The following is a 17515-nucleotide window of genomic DNA, read 5'->3' as shown; positions in this document are numbered from 1 at the left end:
TTAGTTACATACTAAGAATTTAAGAAAAACATTCAGGTACAGAAAGGATAAGCATTGTTACTGTGATGCCCTGGAATGTTGTACATGGATCTGGGTTTGGACATTGTAGACTAATGCATTATGATCCAGAAACATGATATCAAATCACATACAGTACCAGTCCAAACTTTGGACACACCTACTCATTCAAGGGTTTTTCTTTATTTTTGCTATTTTCTACATTGCAAAATAATAGTGAAGACATCAAAACTATTAGATAACACATATGGAATCATGTAGTAACCAAAAAAGTGTTAAACAATCAAAATATATTTGAGATTTTTTCAAAGTAGCCATCCTTTGCCTTGATGACAGCTTTGCACACTCTTGGCACTCTCTCAACCAGCTTCACCTGGAATGCTTTTCCAACAATCTTGAAGGACTTTCGACATATGCTGAGCACTTGTTGGCTTCTTTTCCTTCACTCTGCGTTTTTATTTTTATTTTACCTTAAGTCAGATAAGAACAAATTCTTATTTACAATGATGGCCAAACCTGGACAACGCTGCCCCCCCCCCCCCTCTCTGGTGGTTTACCTTGGTAGGCTCCCTGACAGCGGGCATGCCGCCACAAGGATGGGCCGTGGGTGTCCGGATAGGGACACCCCCCCCCCCCCCCTGGTCGTCGTCCAGACTGGAAGATCTGGGCAGATGTTAACAACGCACACACACTCATGAAATTTATATAATTACATTCATTCCCCAATGAGCGGCGTTGTGGCACTAAGTGATGGTTGTATGGGGACTTTGTTTATGGCTCTATCACTTCCTAAGTGTCAAAGGAACTGAACCGAAAAGGAATGAAAGCATAAAAAAAAGATATACAAAATATAGTTCTCACACCAAAATCATCTAATTGGACTGTATTCTATATACGTCCAATGTTCTGGCAAAATGACTATCATGGCATTGTCTCTAATGCCATATTGGGGGTTTTCCTACTTGGTGTGTTGCTTAGGCACTATTCTAAGTTGATAACTATATGATAGGTTTACAGCTGTAAGGCACTCGTTTTGGCAGTCTACAGGGATGACCTATGGACTTCTGGGAAGAAAACTGGTGAGTGCTGTAGAGTCCAAGGCCTAGAAGTAAATGTTCAACTTTACTAAGGCTGGTATTTTGCTTGGACCCTTAAGTGATCCTAGCATAAATCCTAATTGGATGTTCCGTTGTGCATGTGCGTTTATGCTTACACAAGCGCGCATGTCAAGGGAAAGAAAACCAAGTATCCTGGCAGATTACAACTTGTTCATAATGAGTCTGACGTAGTCAGGTAATTTTCAGGTCAATGCCTGGAGGTCAGTCAGAATTGGTGTCAAGGGAGTCTGTAGTAGTTTTTACAACAAGTCATAGCTATGTTATCCACGGAGGAGCTAACCTCACAACGGAAGTACTCTACGTATTGGACCAGTCGTAGGTGGTGTAATCGTGGTTAATGATTCTAATAATTTTCCTCCTGAATGGAGGATTCTATTTATTAGTGACGTGTGTTAACCATTGGAAGAGTGCACTGGAGATTCCCTTCCACGTGTTGCACTCTGAGTGACTCCTATGTCGCTATTGTCACGGGTAATTTGATTGGTTAGGTCTCTAACCTTCTTACTGATTGTAGCTAGACTGACTGTTGCTGGTATTGGTACTGGTGCTCAAAGGGACCAGTTATCCTACCGATTTATTCTGAAATATTATACTACCGGAACACATGATTGGAGCATTTTAGTAGTTGTATTGTAGTTGAACCTACACATGGCAAGGACTGATTATTGTTGCCATTTGTTTTGGAGGTGGACAAGTCCACTGGACTTCCTTTACGACCAGTGTGGTACACCTCAGTACTATCTTAGATGTGTTCTAAGATAATCCCCGTCTAGGGGCCTGTCTGCTCCTCACTGTTCTCATAGGGGAGTTTACAACTAGATTTGATTTATGCTCTGGCGGCCTCGTATGGTGTTGTCCCTAGTCTCGACCCCCCCACTGGCCTCGATGAGTCTCATCATGGGTCTGGGCTACTATTCCCCCCCTTTGTGTCTCCGGACCCCCCCCCCCCCCCCCCACCACCAGCGGGTGGTGTTGGTGTCCGAGGCGCAACCGAAAAGGTCGGACCCTATGTACGAGTTGTCAGCGGCCGCGTTATGAGAATGACTGTAGCCTTTCAACCAAATCTCCTGGTATTTGTGCTTCAAAACGCTCAGTGGCTGTAGAGGCATGTCAGTCCCCAACGCATCCGCGTGTGGCAAACTCTTCAGTACCTGCGAACTGAGACGAGGATATCGGTCTGTGATATCGCAGTGTTTCACCAGTAGGAGTCATCGGGTCAGTTGCTGGACTGACGCCATTAGTGTCATTGTAAGGGGTGACAGTCCCCAACAAAGCGGAAGGTGTATCATCGGAGGGAAGTTGCTTATTCAAGGGGACAGCTGGCTCGAAATCCTGAAAATAATGGTCAATCAAGTTGGCTGATGGAATGTGTCGAGATATCGTAATATCTCCTTGGATAGGATTCTGCCCCAAGAGGTTTCTAAACATATTTTTCCCAGGAGGTGCTTTCGACAGATATCCCTCGTGAATGACTGCGTTGCAGTTAGCGTTAGGGGAAGACAGTGTGGTCAGTGGAGAAGGCACTGTAGCCTGTGACCATACCTGGTTGGTTTTCCAATCCATCAATGGGAGTAACTGATCCATCAAGTCTGCTCCAAGTAGCAGGGGTACAGTTTCGAGGCTGGTAACATACACAGGGTGAACGAGCGAATATGTCCTTGAAGTGTAGTTTCAGCATGACTCATAATGTGAGAGACGAGGTAGTCTGAGTGACCCCTCGAAGTATAGTGTCGCATCGTTCCACTTTTAACCAATGTTTAGTTGGCTTCAAAGCCCTTTTGAGATCATCAAACAATGTTTGAGAGATGAGTGATATTGTCGCACCCGAATCAATTAGTGCATGACAAGTTAAAGTAATGATGGACTGTCGTTTCTCTTTGCTTATTTGAGCTGTACTTGCCATAATATGGAGTTGGTCTTTTACCAAATAGGGCTATCTTCTGTATACTACTACCTTTTCACAACACAACTGATTGGCTCCAACGCATTAAGAAGTTAAGAAATTCCACAAATTAACTTTTAACAAGGCACACCTGTTAATTGAAATGCATTCCAGGTAACAACCTCATGAAGCTGGTTGAGAGAATGCCAAGAGTGTGCAAAGCTGTCATCAAGGCAAAGGGTGGCTCCTTTGAAAAATCTTGATTTGTTTACCACTTTTTTGGTTACTCCATGATTCCATATGTGTTATTTCATCATTTTGATGTCTTCATTGTTATTCTACAATAAAAATAAAGAAAACCCTAGAATGAATAGGTGTGTCCAAACTTGTGACTGGTATAGTTGATGTTTGGGGCCACCCTGCACATAACATCAGCAGCCCCAGACTGAGTTTGATGGTTTGAGAGGAAGATCTTGTGAAGTTAATGGCACTTCCTGTTTCAACACAGCCACCACCCTCAGCAGTTTCATAACATAGTCTCTGCACAATGCTTCAGAGAGGCTTAGGTCAGAGGCTTTGTATTCCAAACACCGCTTGACGCTTTCAGAGAAGGCTTTTCAGGATCTATCAGTATAACCTGCCTAATCACTGGTAAAACATTCCCTGACTGTAGTGTGTGTTCCCTGACCAAGTACCACAGACAATCTCCCTATGGAGCTGTAGAATAGTCACGCTTGCAACTAAACATATCAAATTAAAAGTTTATTGGTCGCGTACACAGATTTGCGCGTTTTAAAGCAGGTACAGCAAAATGCTTGTGTTACTAGCTCCATCACTGCAGTAGAATGTCTAGCAAATGCTATACAAATACACAAATGATCTAAAACACAATCAAGAAATGGCAGAATGAGTCCAATTAACAATCCAAGGAGACACGTATATTAGAGTGAGTCAGAATCCACAAGGAAAATATAAATATGTGGTGTGTTTAGACAGTACAGTTGAAGTCGGAAGTTTACATCCACTTAGGGCGGAGTCATTAAAACTCGTTTTTCAATCACTCCACACATTTCTTGTTAACAAACTATAGTTTTGGCAAGTTGGTTAGGACATCTACTTTGTGCATGACACAAGTAATTTTTCCAACAATTGTTTACAGACAGATTATTTCACTTAAAATTCACTGTATCACAATTCCAGTGGGTCAGAAGTTTACATACACTAAGTTGACTGTGCCTTTAAACAGCTTGGAAAATTCCAGAAAATTGTGTCATGGCGTTAGAAGCTTCTGATAGCCTAATTGGCATCATTTGAGTCAATTGGAGGTGTACCTGTGGATGTATTTTTAAGGCCTACCTTCAAACTCAGTGCCTCTTTGCTTGACCTTAGAGATCCTTTTTATTCTCTATGTTTGGTTAGGTCAGGGTGTGACTCTGGTGGGAAAGTCTATGTTTTCTATTTCTTAGTTTTTGGCCGTGTGTGTGTGTGTGTGTGTGTGTGTGTGTGTGTGTGGTTCCCAATCAGAGGCAGCTGTCTATCGTTCTCTGATTGGGGATCACATATAAGTTGTCATTTTCCTCTTGGGTTTTGTGGGATGTTGTTTTCTGTTTAGTGTCTGTACCTGACAGAACTGTGTGCTTTCGTTTTCACTTTGGTTATTTTGGTTGAGTGTTTTTTGAAAATAAAATATCATGAACACTTTCCACGCTGCGCTTTGGTCCACTCCTTTCGTTGAGAGCCGTAACAACATCATGGGAAAATAAAATATCATGAACACTTTCCACGCTGCGCTTTGGTCCACTCCTTTCGTTGAGAGCCGTAACAACATCATGGGAAAATAAAATATCATGAACACTTTCCACGCTGCGCTTTGGTCCACTCCTTTCGTTGAGAGCCGTAACAACATCATGGGAAAATAAAATATCATGAACACTTTCCACGCTGCGCTTTGGTCCACTCCTTTCGTTGAGAGCCGTAACAACATCATGGGAAAATAAAATATCATGAACACTTTCCACGCTGCGCTTTGGTCCACTCCTTTCGTTGAGAGCCGTAACAACATCATGGGGAAATAAAATATCATGAACACTTTCCACGCTGCGCTTTGGTCCACTCCTTTCGTTGAGAGCCGTAACAACATCATGGGAAAATAAAATATCATGAACACTTTCCACGCTGCGCTTTGGTCCACTCCTTTCGTTGAGAGCCGTAACAACATCATGGGGAAATAAAATATCATGAACACTTTCCACGCTGCGCTTTGGTCCACTCCTTTCGTTGAGAGCCGTAACAACATCATGGGGAAATAAAATATCATGAACACTTTCCACGCTGCGCTTTGGTCCACTCCTTTCGTTGAGAGCCGTAAAAACATCATGGGAAAATAAAATATCATGAACACTTTCCACGCTGCGCTTTGGTCCACTCCTTTCGTTGAGAGCCGTAACAACATCATGGGAAAATAAAATATCATGAACACTTTCCACGCTGCGCTTTGGTCCACTCCTTTCGTTGAGAGCCGTAACAACATCATGGGAAAATAAAATATCATGAACACTTTCCACGCTGCTCTTTGGTCCACTCCTTTCGTTGAGAGCCGTAACAACATCATGGGGAAATAAAATATCATGAACACTTTCCACGCTGCGCTTTGGTCCACTCCTTTCGTTGAGAGCCGTAACAACATCATGGGAAAATAAAATATCATGAACACTTTCCACGCTGCGCTTTGGTCCACTCCTTTCGTTGAGAGCCGTAACAACATCATGGGAAAATAAAATATCATGAACACTTTCCACGCTGCGCTTTGGTCCACTCCTTTCGTTGAGAGCCGTAACAACATCATGGGGAAATAAAATATCATGAACACTTTCCACGCTGTGCTTTGGTCCACTCCTTTCGTTGAGAGCCGTAACAACATCATGGGGAAATAAAATATCATGAACACTTTCCACGCTGCGCTTTGGTCCACTCCTTTCGTTGAGAGCCGTAACAACATCATGGGGAAATAAAATATCATGAACACTTTCCACACTGCGCTTTGGTCCACTCCTTTCGTTGAGAGCCGTAACAACATCATGGGAAAATAAAATATCATGAACACTTTCCACGCTGCGCTTTGGTCCACTCCTTTCGTTGAGAGCCGTAACAACATCATGGGAAAATAAAATATCATGAACACTTTCCACGCTGCGCTTTGGTCCACTCCTTTCGTTGAGAGCCGGAACAACATCATGGGAAAATAAAATATCATGAACACTTTCCACGCTGCGCTTTGGTCCACTCCTTTCGTTGAGAGCCGTAACAACATCATGGGGAAATAAAATATCATGAACACTTTCCACGCTGCGCTTTGGTCCACTCCTTTCGTTGAGAGCCATAACAACATCATGGGAAAATAAAAAGCAATCAAAAGAAACCATTTGTAGACCTCCACAAGTCTGGTTCATCCTTGGGATTCATTTCCAAACACCTGAAGGTACCACCTTCATCTGTACAAACAATAGTATGCAAGTATAAACACCATGGGACCACGCAGCCCTCATATCGCTCAGGAATGAGAAGCGTTCTGTCTCCTAGAGATGAACGTACTTGTAAGGGGTGCGTACTGGCGGCAGTGAACTCAGGCGCAGGAGAGCAAAAACAGTGTTACAACAGAGAAGTTTAATAATAAAAACCACCGGAAACAGAACAAACAATCAATGGATACAAAACCCGTCGCACACCAGATAAACGTGCACATGCACTTACAATAAACAATTCCGGACAAGGACATGGGGGGGACAGAGGGTTAAATACACACCAGACATAACGTGCACATGCACTTACAATAAACAATACCAGACAAGGACATGGGGGGGAACAGAGGGTTAAATACACAACATGTAATGATGGAGTTGAAACCAGGTGTGTGGGAAGACAAGACAAAACAAATGAAAAATGGATCGATGATGGCTAGAAGACCGGCGACGCCGGACGCCGCCCGAACAAGAAGAGGAACCAACTTCGGTGGAAGTCGTGACAGTACTTTGGTGCCGAAAAGTATAAATCAATCCCAGAACAACAGCAAAGGACCTTGTGAAGATGCTGGAGGAAACTGGTACAAAAGTATCTATATTCACAGTAAAATGAGTCCTATATCAACATAACCTGAAAGGCCGCTCAGCAAGGAGGAAGCCACTGCTCCAAAACCGCCATAAAAAAGACAGACTACGGTTTGCAACTGCACACGGGGACAAAGATCGTACTTTTTGGAGAAATGTCCTCTGGTTTGATGAAACAAAAATAGAACTGTTTGGCCATAATGACCATCGTAATGTTTGGAGGAGAAAGGGGGAGGCTTGCAAGTCGAAGAACACCATCCCAACCGTGAAGCACGGGGGTGGCAGCATCATGTTGTGGGGGTGCTTTGCTGCAGGAGGGACTGGTGCACTTCACAAAATAGATGGAATCATGATGAGGTATGAAAATTATATGGATATATTGAAGCAACATCTCAAGACATCAGTCAGGAAGTTAAAGCTCGGTTGCAAATGGGTCTTCCAAATGAACAATGACCCCAAGCATACTTTCAAAGTTGTGGCAAAATGGTCTAAGGACAACAAAGACAAGATATTGGAATGGCCATCACAAAGCCATGAACTCAATCCCATAGAAAATGTGTGGGCACAACTGAAAAAGCGTGTGCGAGCAAGGTGGCCTACAAACCTGACTCCGTTACACCAGCTCTGTCAGGAGGAATGGGCCAAAATTCACCCAACTTATTGTTGGAAGCTTGTGGAAAGCTACACGAAACATTCACCCCAAGTTAAACAATTTAAAGGCTATGCTACCAAATACTAATTGAGTGTATGTAAACTTCTGACCCACTGGGAATGTGATGAAAGAAATTAAAGCTGAAATAAATCATTCTCTCTACTATTATTCTAACATTTCACATTCTTAAAATAAATTGCTGTTCCTAACTGACTAACTTACTAGGATTAAATGTCAGGAATTGGGGAAAACTGAGTTTAAATGTATTTGGCTAAGGTGTATGTAATCTTCCGACTTCAACTGTATATCATTTGGAAAAGAAAATGGTGTGTACAGTAGTAGGTATATTAGGATGAGTTATGTTGAGAATACAGTATATACAGTTGAAGTCGGAAGTTTACATACACCTTCACCAAATACATTTAAACTCATATTACATCCACAGGTACACCTCCAATTGACTCAAATGATGCCAATTAGGCTATCAGAAGCTTCTAACGCCATGACACAATTTTCTGGAATTTTCCAAGCTGTTTAAAGGCACAGTCAACTTTAGCGTATGTAAACCTCTGACCCACTGTAATTGTGATACAGTGAATTATAAGTGAAATAATCTGTCTGTAAACAATTGTTGGAAAAATTACTTGTGTCATGCACAAAGTAGATGTCCTCACCGACTTGCCAAAACAATAGTTTGTTAACAAGAAATTTGTGCAGTGGTTGGAAAAACGAGTTTTAATGACTCCAACCTAAGTGTATGTAAACTTCCAACTTCAACTGTACATACACAGTGAGTAAACAGTATATGAAGTGTATATGAAGTGGCCAGTGTTCAATATATCGCTATACATGGGGCATTAGTCTTAAGGTGCAGGGCAGAGTACCGGGAAGGTACCTTGCTAGTGATGGCTGTTTAACAGTCTAATGGCCTGGTGACAGAAGCTGTTTCTCAGTCTCTCGGTATCATATAGTCTTTTCTAACACTCTCTCCTGACTGTGCCTTTAAGAGATATAGGCAGCATATGTTGTTGACACTGAACACTGCCTTGGGTGGTAGAACACGAGATAACAGCTTACCTATACATCATGCTCTGCATCCTGAGCACAAGCTTAGCTACATCAGTAAATGAAGATTATATGACACAGCACATGCAGATACTATGGAACATTTAGTCATTATTTTGATTGACATTGAACATTTGACATTGAACTGATATAGACATGACTCTGAACACAATGCATCTCTGCAATATAGAATCAAACATGTATGTTGACAATCACAACAGATAACTAACACTATTCTTCCTACAACAAATATAAAGTTAGGTATGAAGAGACATGTTTTTAGATGTATTCTTTTTATTTGTTAACAATTTCAACAATAAATATACAATAGTTTATTTAGCACAGAAAATGTAAATATCTTTCAATATAAAAGTTTCCCCAAAGGTGTATCTATTTGCTTGTAGGAAGATCATAGAATAATACTATTCTGTTTCAATGTACATCCTTGGTACATTGCATGGAGTACAAGGCTAACATTCGTCTGGGGTTGTCAAGGTTTGTGTCTCGTTGAAGTGTTTCTATCTGGGTCTCGTTTTGATACATTCTTTCTTTCTGTGTCAAAAAATATGTGGACATAATATGAATGTCAAGTATTCTGAACTTTTTAATAAGTACCCAAGTCCCATACAGTAAGATGCCTCCATTACCCTCAGTATTCAGAAATGAGTCGCTTGCATTTCCTAGAGAGCAGAGAGGGAGATAGAGAAAGACAGGCGAGGGAGAGCAAGAGAGAGAGAGAGAGAGAGAGAGAGAGAGAGAGAGAGAGAGAGAGAGAGAGAGAGAGAGAGAGAGAGAGAGAGAGAGATAGAGAAAGACAGGCGAGGGAGAGCAAGAGAGAGAGAGAGAGAGAGAGATAGAGAAAGACAGGCGAGGGAGAGCAAGAGAGAGAGAGAGAGAGAGAGAGAGAGAGAGAGAGAGAGAGAGAGAGAGAGAGGGAGAGAGAGAGAGAGAGAGAGCAAGAGAGAGAGAGAGAGAGAGAGAGAGAGAGAGAGTGGGGAGAAACAAGGAGAGGACATAGTGTTATACCATGGCTGGTTTGGTTATAAATAGTTAACAACTACAATCTAAAACTAAAGGCAAAAGCTCCACTCAGGGTCACGTACATTGTGGACCACTCTTGTATAGTCACATAGATGTTTGGGGCCACCCTGCACATAATGTCAGCAGACTGAGTTTGTTGGTTTGAGAGGAAGATCTTGTGAAGTTAATGGCACTTCCTGTTTCAACACAGCCACCACCCTCGGCAGTTTCATAACATAGTCTCTGCACAATGCTTCAGAGAGGCTTCGGTCAGAGGCTTTGCATTCCAAACACCGCTTGACGCTTTCAGAGAAGGCTTTTCAGGATCTATCAGTATAACCTGCCTAATCACTGGTAAAACATTCCCTGACTGTAGTGTGTGTTCCCTGACCAAGTACCACAGACAATCTCCCTGTGGAGCTGTAGAATAGTCACGCTTGCATCTAAATGCTAAAACAGAGCTGCCAGCAACCAACACCTAAACGCCACAAAACCAAATGTTTGAAAATAACCATTTGTGTGTATAAACAATATAAACAGGTTACAGGTTATTTTAGTAAAATAATGTGAGTGTGTTTGTGTGTGTGTGTATATTTGTGTAGACATGCTTGTGTGTTCGTGCCCGTGTCGTGCCCGTGTCGTGCCCGTGTCATGCCCGTGTCGTGCCCGTGTCATGTCCGTGTCGTGCCCGTGTCATGCCCGTGTCGAGCCCGTGTCGTGCCCGTGTCGTGCCCGTGTCATGCCCGTGTCGTGCCCATGTCGTGCCCGTGTCGTGCCCGTGTCATGCCCATGTCGTGCCCGTGTCGTGCCCGTGTCGTGCCCGTGTCATGCCCGTGTCGTGCCCGTGCCGTGCCCGTGTGTGTTAGTATGTTTCACCTCGTCATCTTTGTTCATCTTGGCCCTGTCTGTCTGACAGTGAAGCACTGCATCGTGGATTGAGGAGAAGAGACATGCTTTGCTGACTTTCTCACTGAAGAACCCTCCACTCTCCAGGTTCTCAATAACACCAGCTACAGAAAGAGAGAGAGCGAGAGAGAGAGAGAGAGAGGAGGGAGGAATTGATGGGGAGAGAGTAGTGAGTGATGTGATCAAACATTCATAATTATGGTTAATCAACATTCTTAACGACATAAACATTGGCCACTTTAGTGATTTTTTGCCTGTATAATCAGTAATGCTAAGCAATTACATAAGAGAATGCAACAAATAACTCTGAAAACATGATGGGAAACACAGAAACAACTACAGGAACACACACTATTTTCAGCACCCAGGGTATGTATGTCACAGTGCTGTATGTTTAGCATTGGAGGTTTTGGTAACAGTACATGGAAAATGTAACACTCACTCTGACATCCACACAGGACCACCTCTACACCGATATCACCGTAGTCTCTTTGGATCTGAAGCAGCACCAGAGAGGTCAAAGGTCAGGTCAGAGAGAGCGAGAAAGAGACTGCTCCGTTCATTTTGCTTGAATTGTGTCTCTCATTGCATTTTTGCATTTTACCAGAGAACATAGAGAGAGATAGAGGGAGAGAAAGAGCGAGGTAAGCTGGCAGAACAGGTTAAAAGGTTGAGTAAGATGGATATCAGTGCATACAGACGACTCACATTGCGTAGAGTCTTGACGCCCACAGTATCCAGGAAGTTGACTGGACTCAGTTCCAGGATGATGGCACGAGGAAGGGTGGAGTCAGGTTTACTCCCTTCCTCCACTGTGGCCACACCCTTCTCCACCTCGTTCTCCGAACTGTCTAGCTCGCCTTCCTGGACAGGACAAGACATGGATGGATCATCCATAAGACACTCACCCAACACATTACCTGCATAGTAATCCAATACTCTCCGAACACATTGACCATATTAGTGGATTTCATTGGAGATATACAAACAGACTGGAATGATCTCTTCAGTGCCACTCCTCCTCCTCACCCATTCCTGTGCATTCTTCTTTGCGTCCTTCTTGGCTTTCCTGGCCTCTTTCTTTTCCTTCCTCAGTCTCTTGGCCTCTGCTTTCTTCTTTTGGGTGATGAGCTTGGTGATGTCAATCCCACTCTGGAGACACAATAGCAAGGGAGTGAAACATTCTATCATCTTTTTCTATTCCTGCCTTGGAACATGACAGCATAATGGGGTTGTAGAGAGGAGAGAGGAATGGATGCCACCTTAACAATGTCTGTCACGCTCTCCATATGCACACAGCAGAATGGAAGCAAAACAGGTCAGGCGTTTTGACAATTTGTCAAAGTATGCTTGTGTAGTGCATAGTAATTCCTGTGACCTCACCTTCTCTGCCAGGGCGTCTTGGTACATCTCTGCGTTGGCAAAGTAGAGAGTCGCAGAGGAGCGGAAGATCACCACACCAGGGATCTCATTCACCTGAGAGACAATGGTCATTTTTTATCAATGCTCTTATTATAATAAAGACTAAGGTGGGAGGGGTGCTGGAAAAATGTTTGCCCGTGCTACAGATGTCTGTATGGGTCCGCTAATACAGGACTTGTAAAGGCCCAGTGCAATACTTTTGGGAAAAAATCTATATTTTTATAAATCCTTTGTATTTATTTATGTTTTTTCAGTGTGTGCTGCATCATCCTCAGCACCCCTATTTTCCGCGGCTATGATTGAAACAATACAAAAGTGGTTACCCTGCCACTGTTTTAGTAAAAAGCTGAGGGATAGGCGTGGAGAAATGTATCCGCTCTCAAATTCATAGACAGAGCAATGGATATCAAAAGTAGAGTTTTAACCATGTTGAGGCTATACAGGGTTTACATTTACATTGTTTACAAACATTGGAGTAAAACAAGGTAATATTTTGGGTTCTGATCGGTTACGACAGTTAAGGCATTTATAAATGATATTCTTCTAGAATCAATGGGTGTATATCATTAATTTATAAGTCCAAAAATGGATGTTGCAACTAATGATTCCAGTAGTAAGGATATGATTGGGGAGGGGAAGCTGATCCTAGATCTGTAACTAGGGGAAACGTCACCCCAGACCCTAGTTGAAGTACACCTTACAACTGATGTACTGTAGAAAACCAAAGTGAAACACCTCCACAGACATAGACCTGATACCTACACGTTGAAGACACCCTCTTGATTGAGTGGCAGTATGATTAGAGAGTAACTGAATACATACTGTATGTTTTTATATCCTGTTGCCATGGATGCATACCTGATTATAGTTCTCCACTGGTCTGTAGATGTCGGTCTCAGGGACTTGCCCTAAGAGGGAGTACTTCGGCCTGAAAGGGACAAATAGACAGGTGTAGCGATTTAACACACAATTTATGACACAATTTGGTATGTTTTTGCAAAGATAGTTTCACAAGTGTAGCGATATGACATCTAGTCCCTTTTAAATCTGTTAAAATGACTTTTAAGAGTGAATGGGTGGTTTAATGATGTGTGGGGTAGATCCAAATGAATAGTGTTGGATGTCTGTGGTTAGGTGGAGTCTGTCTGGGATAGTTTTGTGTGTGTGTGTGTGTGTGTGTGTGTAGGCGTGTACACTCTAGTGTGTGTGTGTGTGTGTGTGTGTGTGTGTGTGAGAGAGCAGTTGTGTACTCACAGTTGGGTCCTGAAAATCACCGTGAGCATGGAGAAGGCAATGGAGGCTGCCAGGCCAATGTCAGGGTTGAAGAGCACGGTCAGGATCAGAGTGGCCACCCACACCAGCTAGGGAGAGAGGGAGGGGGGCAGACAGAGGAAAGTTAACACACATCCTCCTCCCTCACCAAACTCTCTCACTTTACCCCTGAGACTTCTGTTTCTACTATGGGATCGTATTACCTCTGTGAGGAAAAAAACAATAAAATAAAATCTAACTCATCCTCCCCTTTTGCCCCTCTATTCTCTTTCTCCTCTCCTCCTTCATCTCTCCAATATATCCCCCTCCCCCTCCCCCTCCTCCCCCGCCCTCTTTCTCCTCTCCTCCTTCATCTCTCCAATATATCCCCCTCCCCCTCCCCCTCCTCCCCCGCCCTCTTTCTCCTCTCCTCCTTCATCTCTCCAATATATCCCCCTCCCCCTCCTCCCCCGCCCTCTTTCTCCTTTCTCCTTCATCTCTCCAATATATCCCCCTCCCCCGCCCTCTTTCTCCTCTTCTCCTTCATCTCTCCAATATATCCCCCTCCCCCTCCTCCCCCGCCCTCTTTCTCCTCTCCTCCATCTCTCCAATATATCCCCCTCCCCCTCTGCCCTCTTTCTCCTCTCCTCCTTCATCTCTCCAATATATCCCCCTCCCCCTCCCCCTCCGCCCTCTTTCTCCTCTCCTACTTCATCTCTCCAATATATCCCCCTCCCCCTCCCCCTCCGCCCTTTTTCTCCTCTCCTCCTTCATCTCTCCAATATATCCCCCTCCCCCTCCCCCTCCGCCCTCTTTCTCTTCTCCTCCTTCATCTCTCCAATATATCCCCCTCCCCCTCCGCCCTCTTTCTCCTCTCCTCCTTCATCTCTCCAATATATCCCCCTCCCCCTCCTTCCCCCGCCCTCTTTCTCCTCTCCTCCTTCATCTCTCCAATATATCCCCCTCCCCCTCCGCCCTCTTTCTCCTCTCCTCCTTCATCTCTCCAACATATCCCCCTCCCCCTCCTCCCCCCGCCCTCTTTCTCCTCTCCCCCTTCATCTCTCCAATATATCCCCCTCCCCCTCCTCCCCGCCCTCTTTCTCCTCTCCTCCTTCATCTCCCCCTGCTCTCTCTCTCCCCCTTCCATCTCTCTCTCACTCACTCACCATATCCACTTTATTGCTCTTCCACAGAGTTGGGATGTCCATGAACTGCTTCATCATCCCTTGCAGGTTCACATAGATTATGGCTGCCAACACGGCCTGGTGGACAGAGAGACAGCCACCAATCACAATCACACACAGAACCACCTCAGTCTATTAACAAACAGCCAATAGAATGGTACCTTTGGCAGCTCTTCAAAGAGAGCCCCAATCCACAGCATGATGACCAGAATCACCATGGCTGAAAGAGCACTCGCCACCTGGGAGGGAGAGAGTGATGGATCAGTGAGGGTTAAAACAGACAATAACCAGGCCCTCCTGTAATTGTGTAATGTTGTGAATATTGAGCCCTGTCTGTTTAAATGAGGATCTAGACAACAAATTATTTGTGTTTTAATGAATCCACGTGGGTGTGTGATGTGGTTTTAATTAACGCTTCAAGTGTTTTTTAATGAACCCACTTATCAATGCAACAGAATAATATATGACTACTGTCATAATGAGAGGAGTCTGTACCTGAGTCTTGCCCCCAGTGCTTTCCTGTACCATGGTGCGGGACATGGAGCAACTGATTGCAAAGCACTGAAACACCCCTCCAATGGTGTTGCTGAGACCCAGGGCTATCAATTCCTAAACCAGGTAGAGACCACTTTCTTCAGTAAATAAGGGAGTGAATAGCACAACCAGTCATTCACAAGCAGTGCATGCCACACATTACAACAACCACACCCAGAGAGATTTCCAATCACATAGTCATTGACAATGATTTTACCTGGTTGCTGTCAACTTTGTAGCCATATTTTAGGGCAAAGATCCGTCCGAGGGAGATGGCAATGCCGTAGCCAACCACAGACAGAGCGAAGGCATCACCTATCACCTGCCCAAATAGAGAAGCTGTAGGCATGACAGGAGGCTGTAGACTAGGGAAGAGAAACAAGGTTAACTGTTATTCTCCTTGACAAGGATATCTTTGTGTGATCATGTTGTGTACTGTAGTTTGGTGGTTGTATAGCTAGGTATAATGGCATCTGTACGAGTGGTTGTGTAGTTAGACTATGTGACTGAGTATCTGGGATATGGGCTGTTATGGCTGTGTATGTACTGTATGTTGTTTTGTATCTATGTGGTTGTGTATCTATGTGGTTATGTATCTATGTGGTTGTGTATCTATGTGGTTATGTATCTGTGGTTGTGTATCTATGTGGTTATGTATCTGTGGTTGTGTATCTATGTGGTTATGTATCTGTGGTTGTGTATCTGTGGTTGTGTATCTATGTGGTTATTATCTGTGGTTGTGTATCTATGTGGTTATGTATCTGTGGTTGTGTATCTATGTGGTTATGTATCTGTGGTTGTGTATCTATGTGGTTGTGTATCTGTGGTTGTGTATCTATGTGGTTGTGTATCTGTGGTTATGTATCTGTGGTTGTGCATCTATGTGGTTATGTATCTGTGGTTGTGCATCTATGTGGTTATGTATCTGTGGTTGTGTATCTATGTGGTTATGTATCGAATAGCCCCCGCGATGTGCAACTTTTCAGGAAAGTTAGGAACCAATATACACAGGCAGTTAGGAAAGCAAAGGCTAGCTTTTTCAAACAGAAATGTGCATCCTGTAGCACAAACTCCAAAATGTTCTGGGACACTGTAAAGAATAAGAGCACCTCCTCCCAGCTGCCCACTGCACTGAGGCTAGGAAACACTGTCACCACCAATAAATCTGCGATAATTGAGAATTTCAACAAGCATTTTTCTACAGCTGGCCATGCTTTCCACCTGGCTACCCCTACCCTGGTCAACAGCTCTGTGCCCCCCAAAGCAACTTGCCCAAGCTTCCCCCATTTCTACTTTTCAGATAGCTGATGTTCTGAAAGTGCTGCAAAATCTGGACCCCTATAAATCAGCCGGGCTAGACATTTTGGACCCTCTCTTTCAAAAATTATCCGCCAAATTTGTTCCAACCCCTATTACTAGCCTGTTCAAACTCTCTTTCATATCGTCTGAGATCCCCAAAGATTGGAAAGCTGCCGCGGTCATCCCCCTCTTCAAAAGGGGGTAACACTCTAGACCCAAACTGCTACAGACCTATATCTATCCTACCCTGCCTTTCTAAGGTCTTCGAAAGCCAAGTTAAAACGTCTTAGGGATAGGGGGCATTATTTTCACGTCCGGATGAAAAGCGTGCCCAAAGTACACTGCCCGTTACTCAGGCCCAGAAGCTAGGATATGCATGAAACTGTTCAAATAATGTCTGTGAGTATAACAGAACTGATTTGTCCGTGTAAAAAAAAATTGAGGTCACTGTTTTCAGCCCTATTTAATAGGAACCTGGTTGCAGTTCCTATGGCTTCCACTAGATGTCAACAGTCTTTAGAAATTGATTGATGTTTTTCTTTTGAGATATGAAGAAGTAGGACTGTTCATTGTAAGTATCATTCCAAGTGGACTCTACTGTTTGATGCGCGTGAACTGGAACGCTCTTCACATTGTTTTTATCGGTATTGAACACAGTATATCCCGTCTTAAATTTGATCGATTATTTACGTTTTAGGATACCTTAGGATGGATTAGGAACATTGTTTGAAATGTTTGGACCAAGTTTACAGGTAGCTTATTAGACACTTGTTGGGCGAGTTGGAACCAGTGTATTTCTGAATCAAACGCACCAAAGAAATTTACATTTTGTGGATATAAAGAAAGACATTATCGAACAAAAGGACCATTTGTGATATTTCTGGGACATTTTGGAGTGCCAACAGAAGAAGATCTTCAAAGGTAAGGCATTTATTATATCGTTATTTCTGACTTTTGTGTCGCCACCTGCCTGGATGAAAATTATTTTCATGTGTTTGTATGCGGGCGCTGTCCTCAGATAATCGCAGGGTCTGCTTTCGCCGTAAAGCCTTTTTGAAATA

General features: G+C 43.5%; 1 protein-coding gene across 1 annotated transcript in view; it reads right to left on the bottom strand.

Moving 5' to 3' along the window:
• Positions 1-9114: 9114 nt before the first annotated feature.
• slc26a6.2 (solute carrier family 26 member 6, tandem duplicate 2) overlaps positions 9115-17515 on the bottom strand; it is an 18018-nt gene continuing 9617 nt past the window's right edge. Inside the window, exons 8-19 of the mRNA XM_031803928.1 lie at positions 15373-15520; positions 15117-15230; positions 14783-14860; positions 14604-14699; positions 13441-13547; positions 13045-13114; positions 12148-12240; positions 11794-11916; positions 11473-11628; positions 11207-11261; positions 10735-10868; positions 9115-9518 (exon numbers count right to left, since the gene is read on the bottom strand). Of these exons, the coding sequence (XP_031659788.1) occupies positions 9495-9518; positions 10735-10868; positions 11207-11261; positions 11473-11628; positions 11794-11916; positions 12148-12240; positions 13045-13114; positions 13441-13547; positions 14604-14699; positions 14783-14860; positions 15117-15230; positions 15373-15520 (1198 nt within the window). The 3' untranslated portion in view covers positions 9115-9494. The remainder of the gene's footprint in view (positions 9519-10734; positions 10869-11206; positions 11262-11472; positions 11629-11793; positions 11917-12147; positions 12241-13044; positions 13115-13440; positions 13548-14603; positions 14700-14782; positions 14861-15116; positions 15231-15372; positions 15521-17515) is intronic.

The sequence above is a fragment of the Oncorhynchus kisutch genome, linkage group LG24, assembly GCF_002021735.2.
Source record: "Oncorhynchus kisutch isolate 150728-3 linkage group LG24, Okis_V2, whole genome shotgun sequence".
Lineage (NCBI taxonomy): Eukaryota > Metazoa > Chordata > Actinopteri > Salmoniformes > Salmonidae > Oncorhynchus > Oncorhynchus kisutch.
This window is presented reverse-complemented; position numbering and strand designations above follow the sequence as displayed.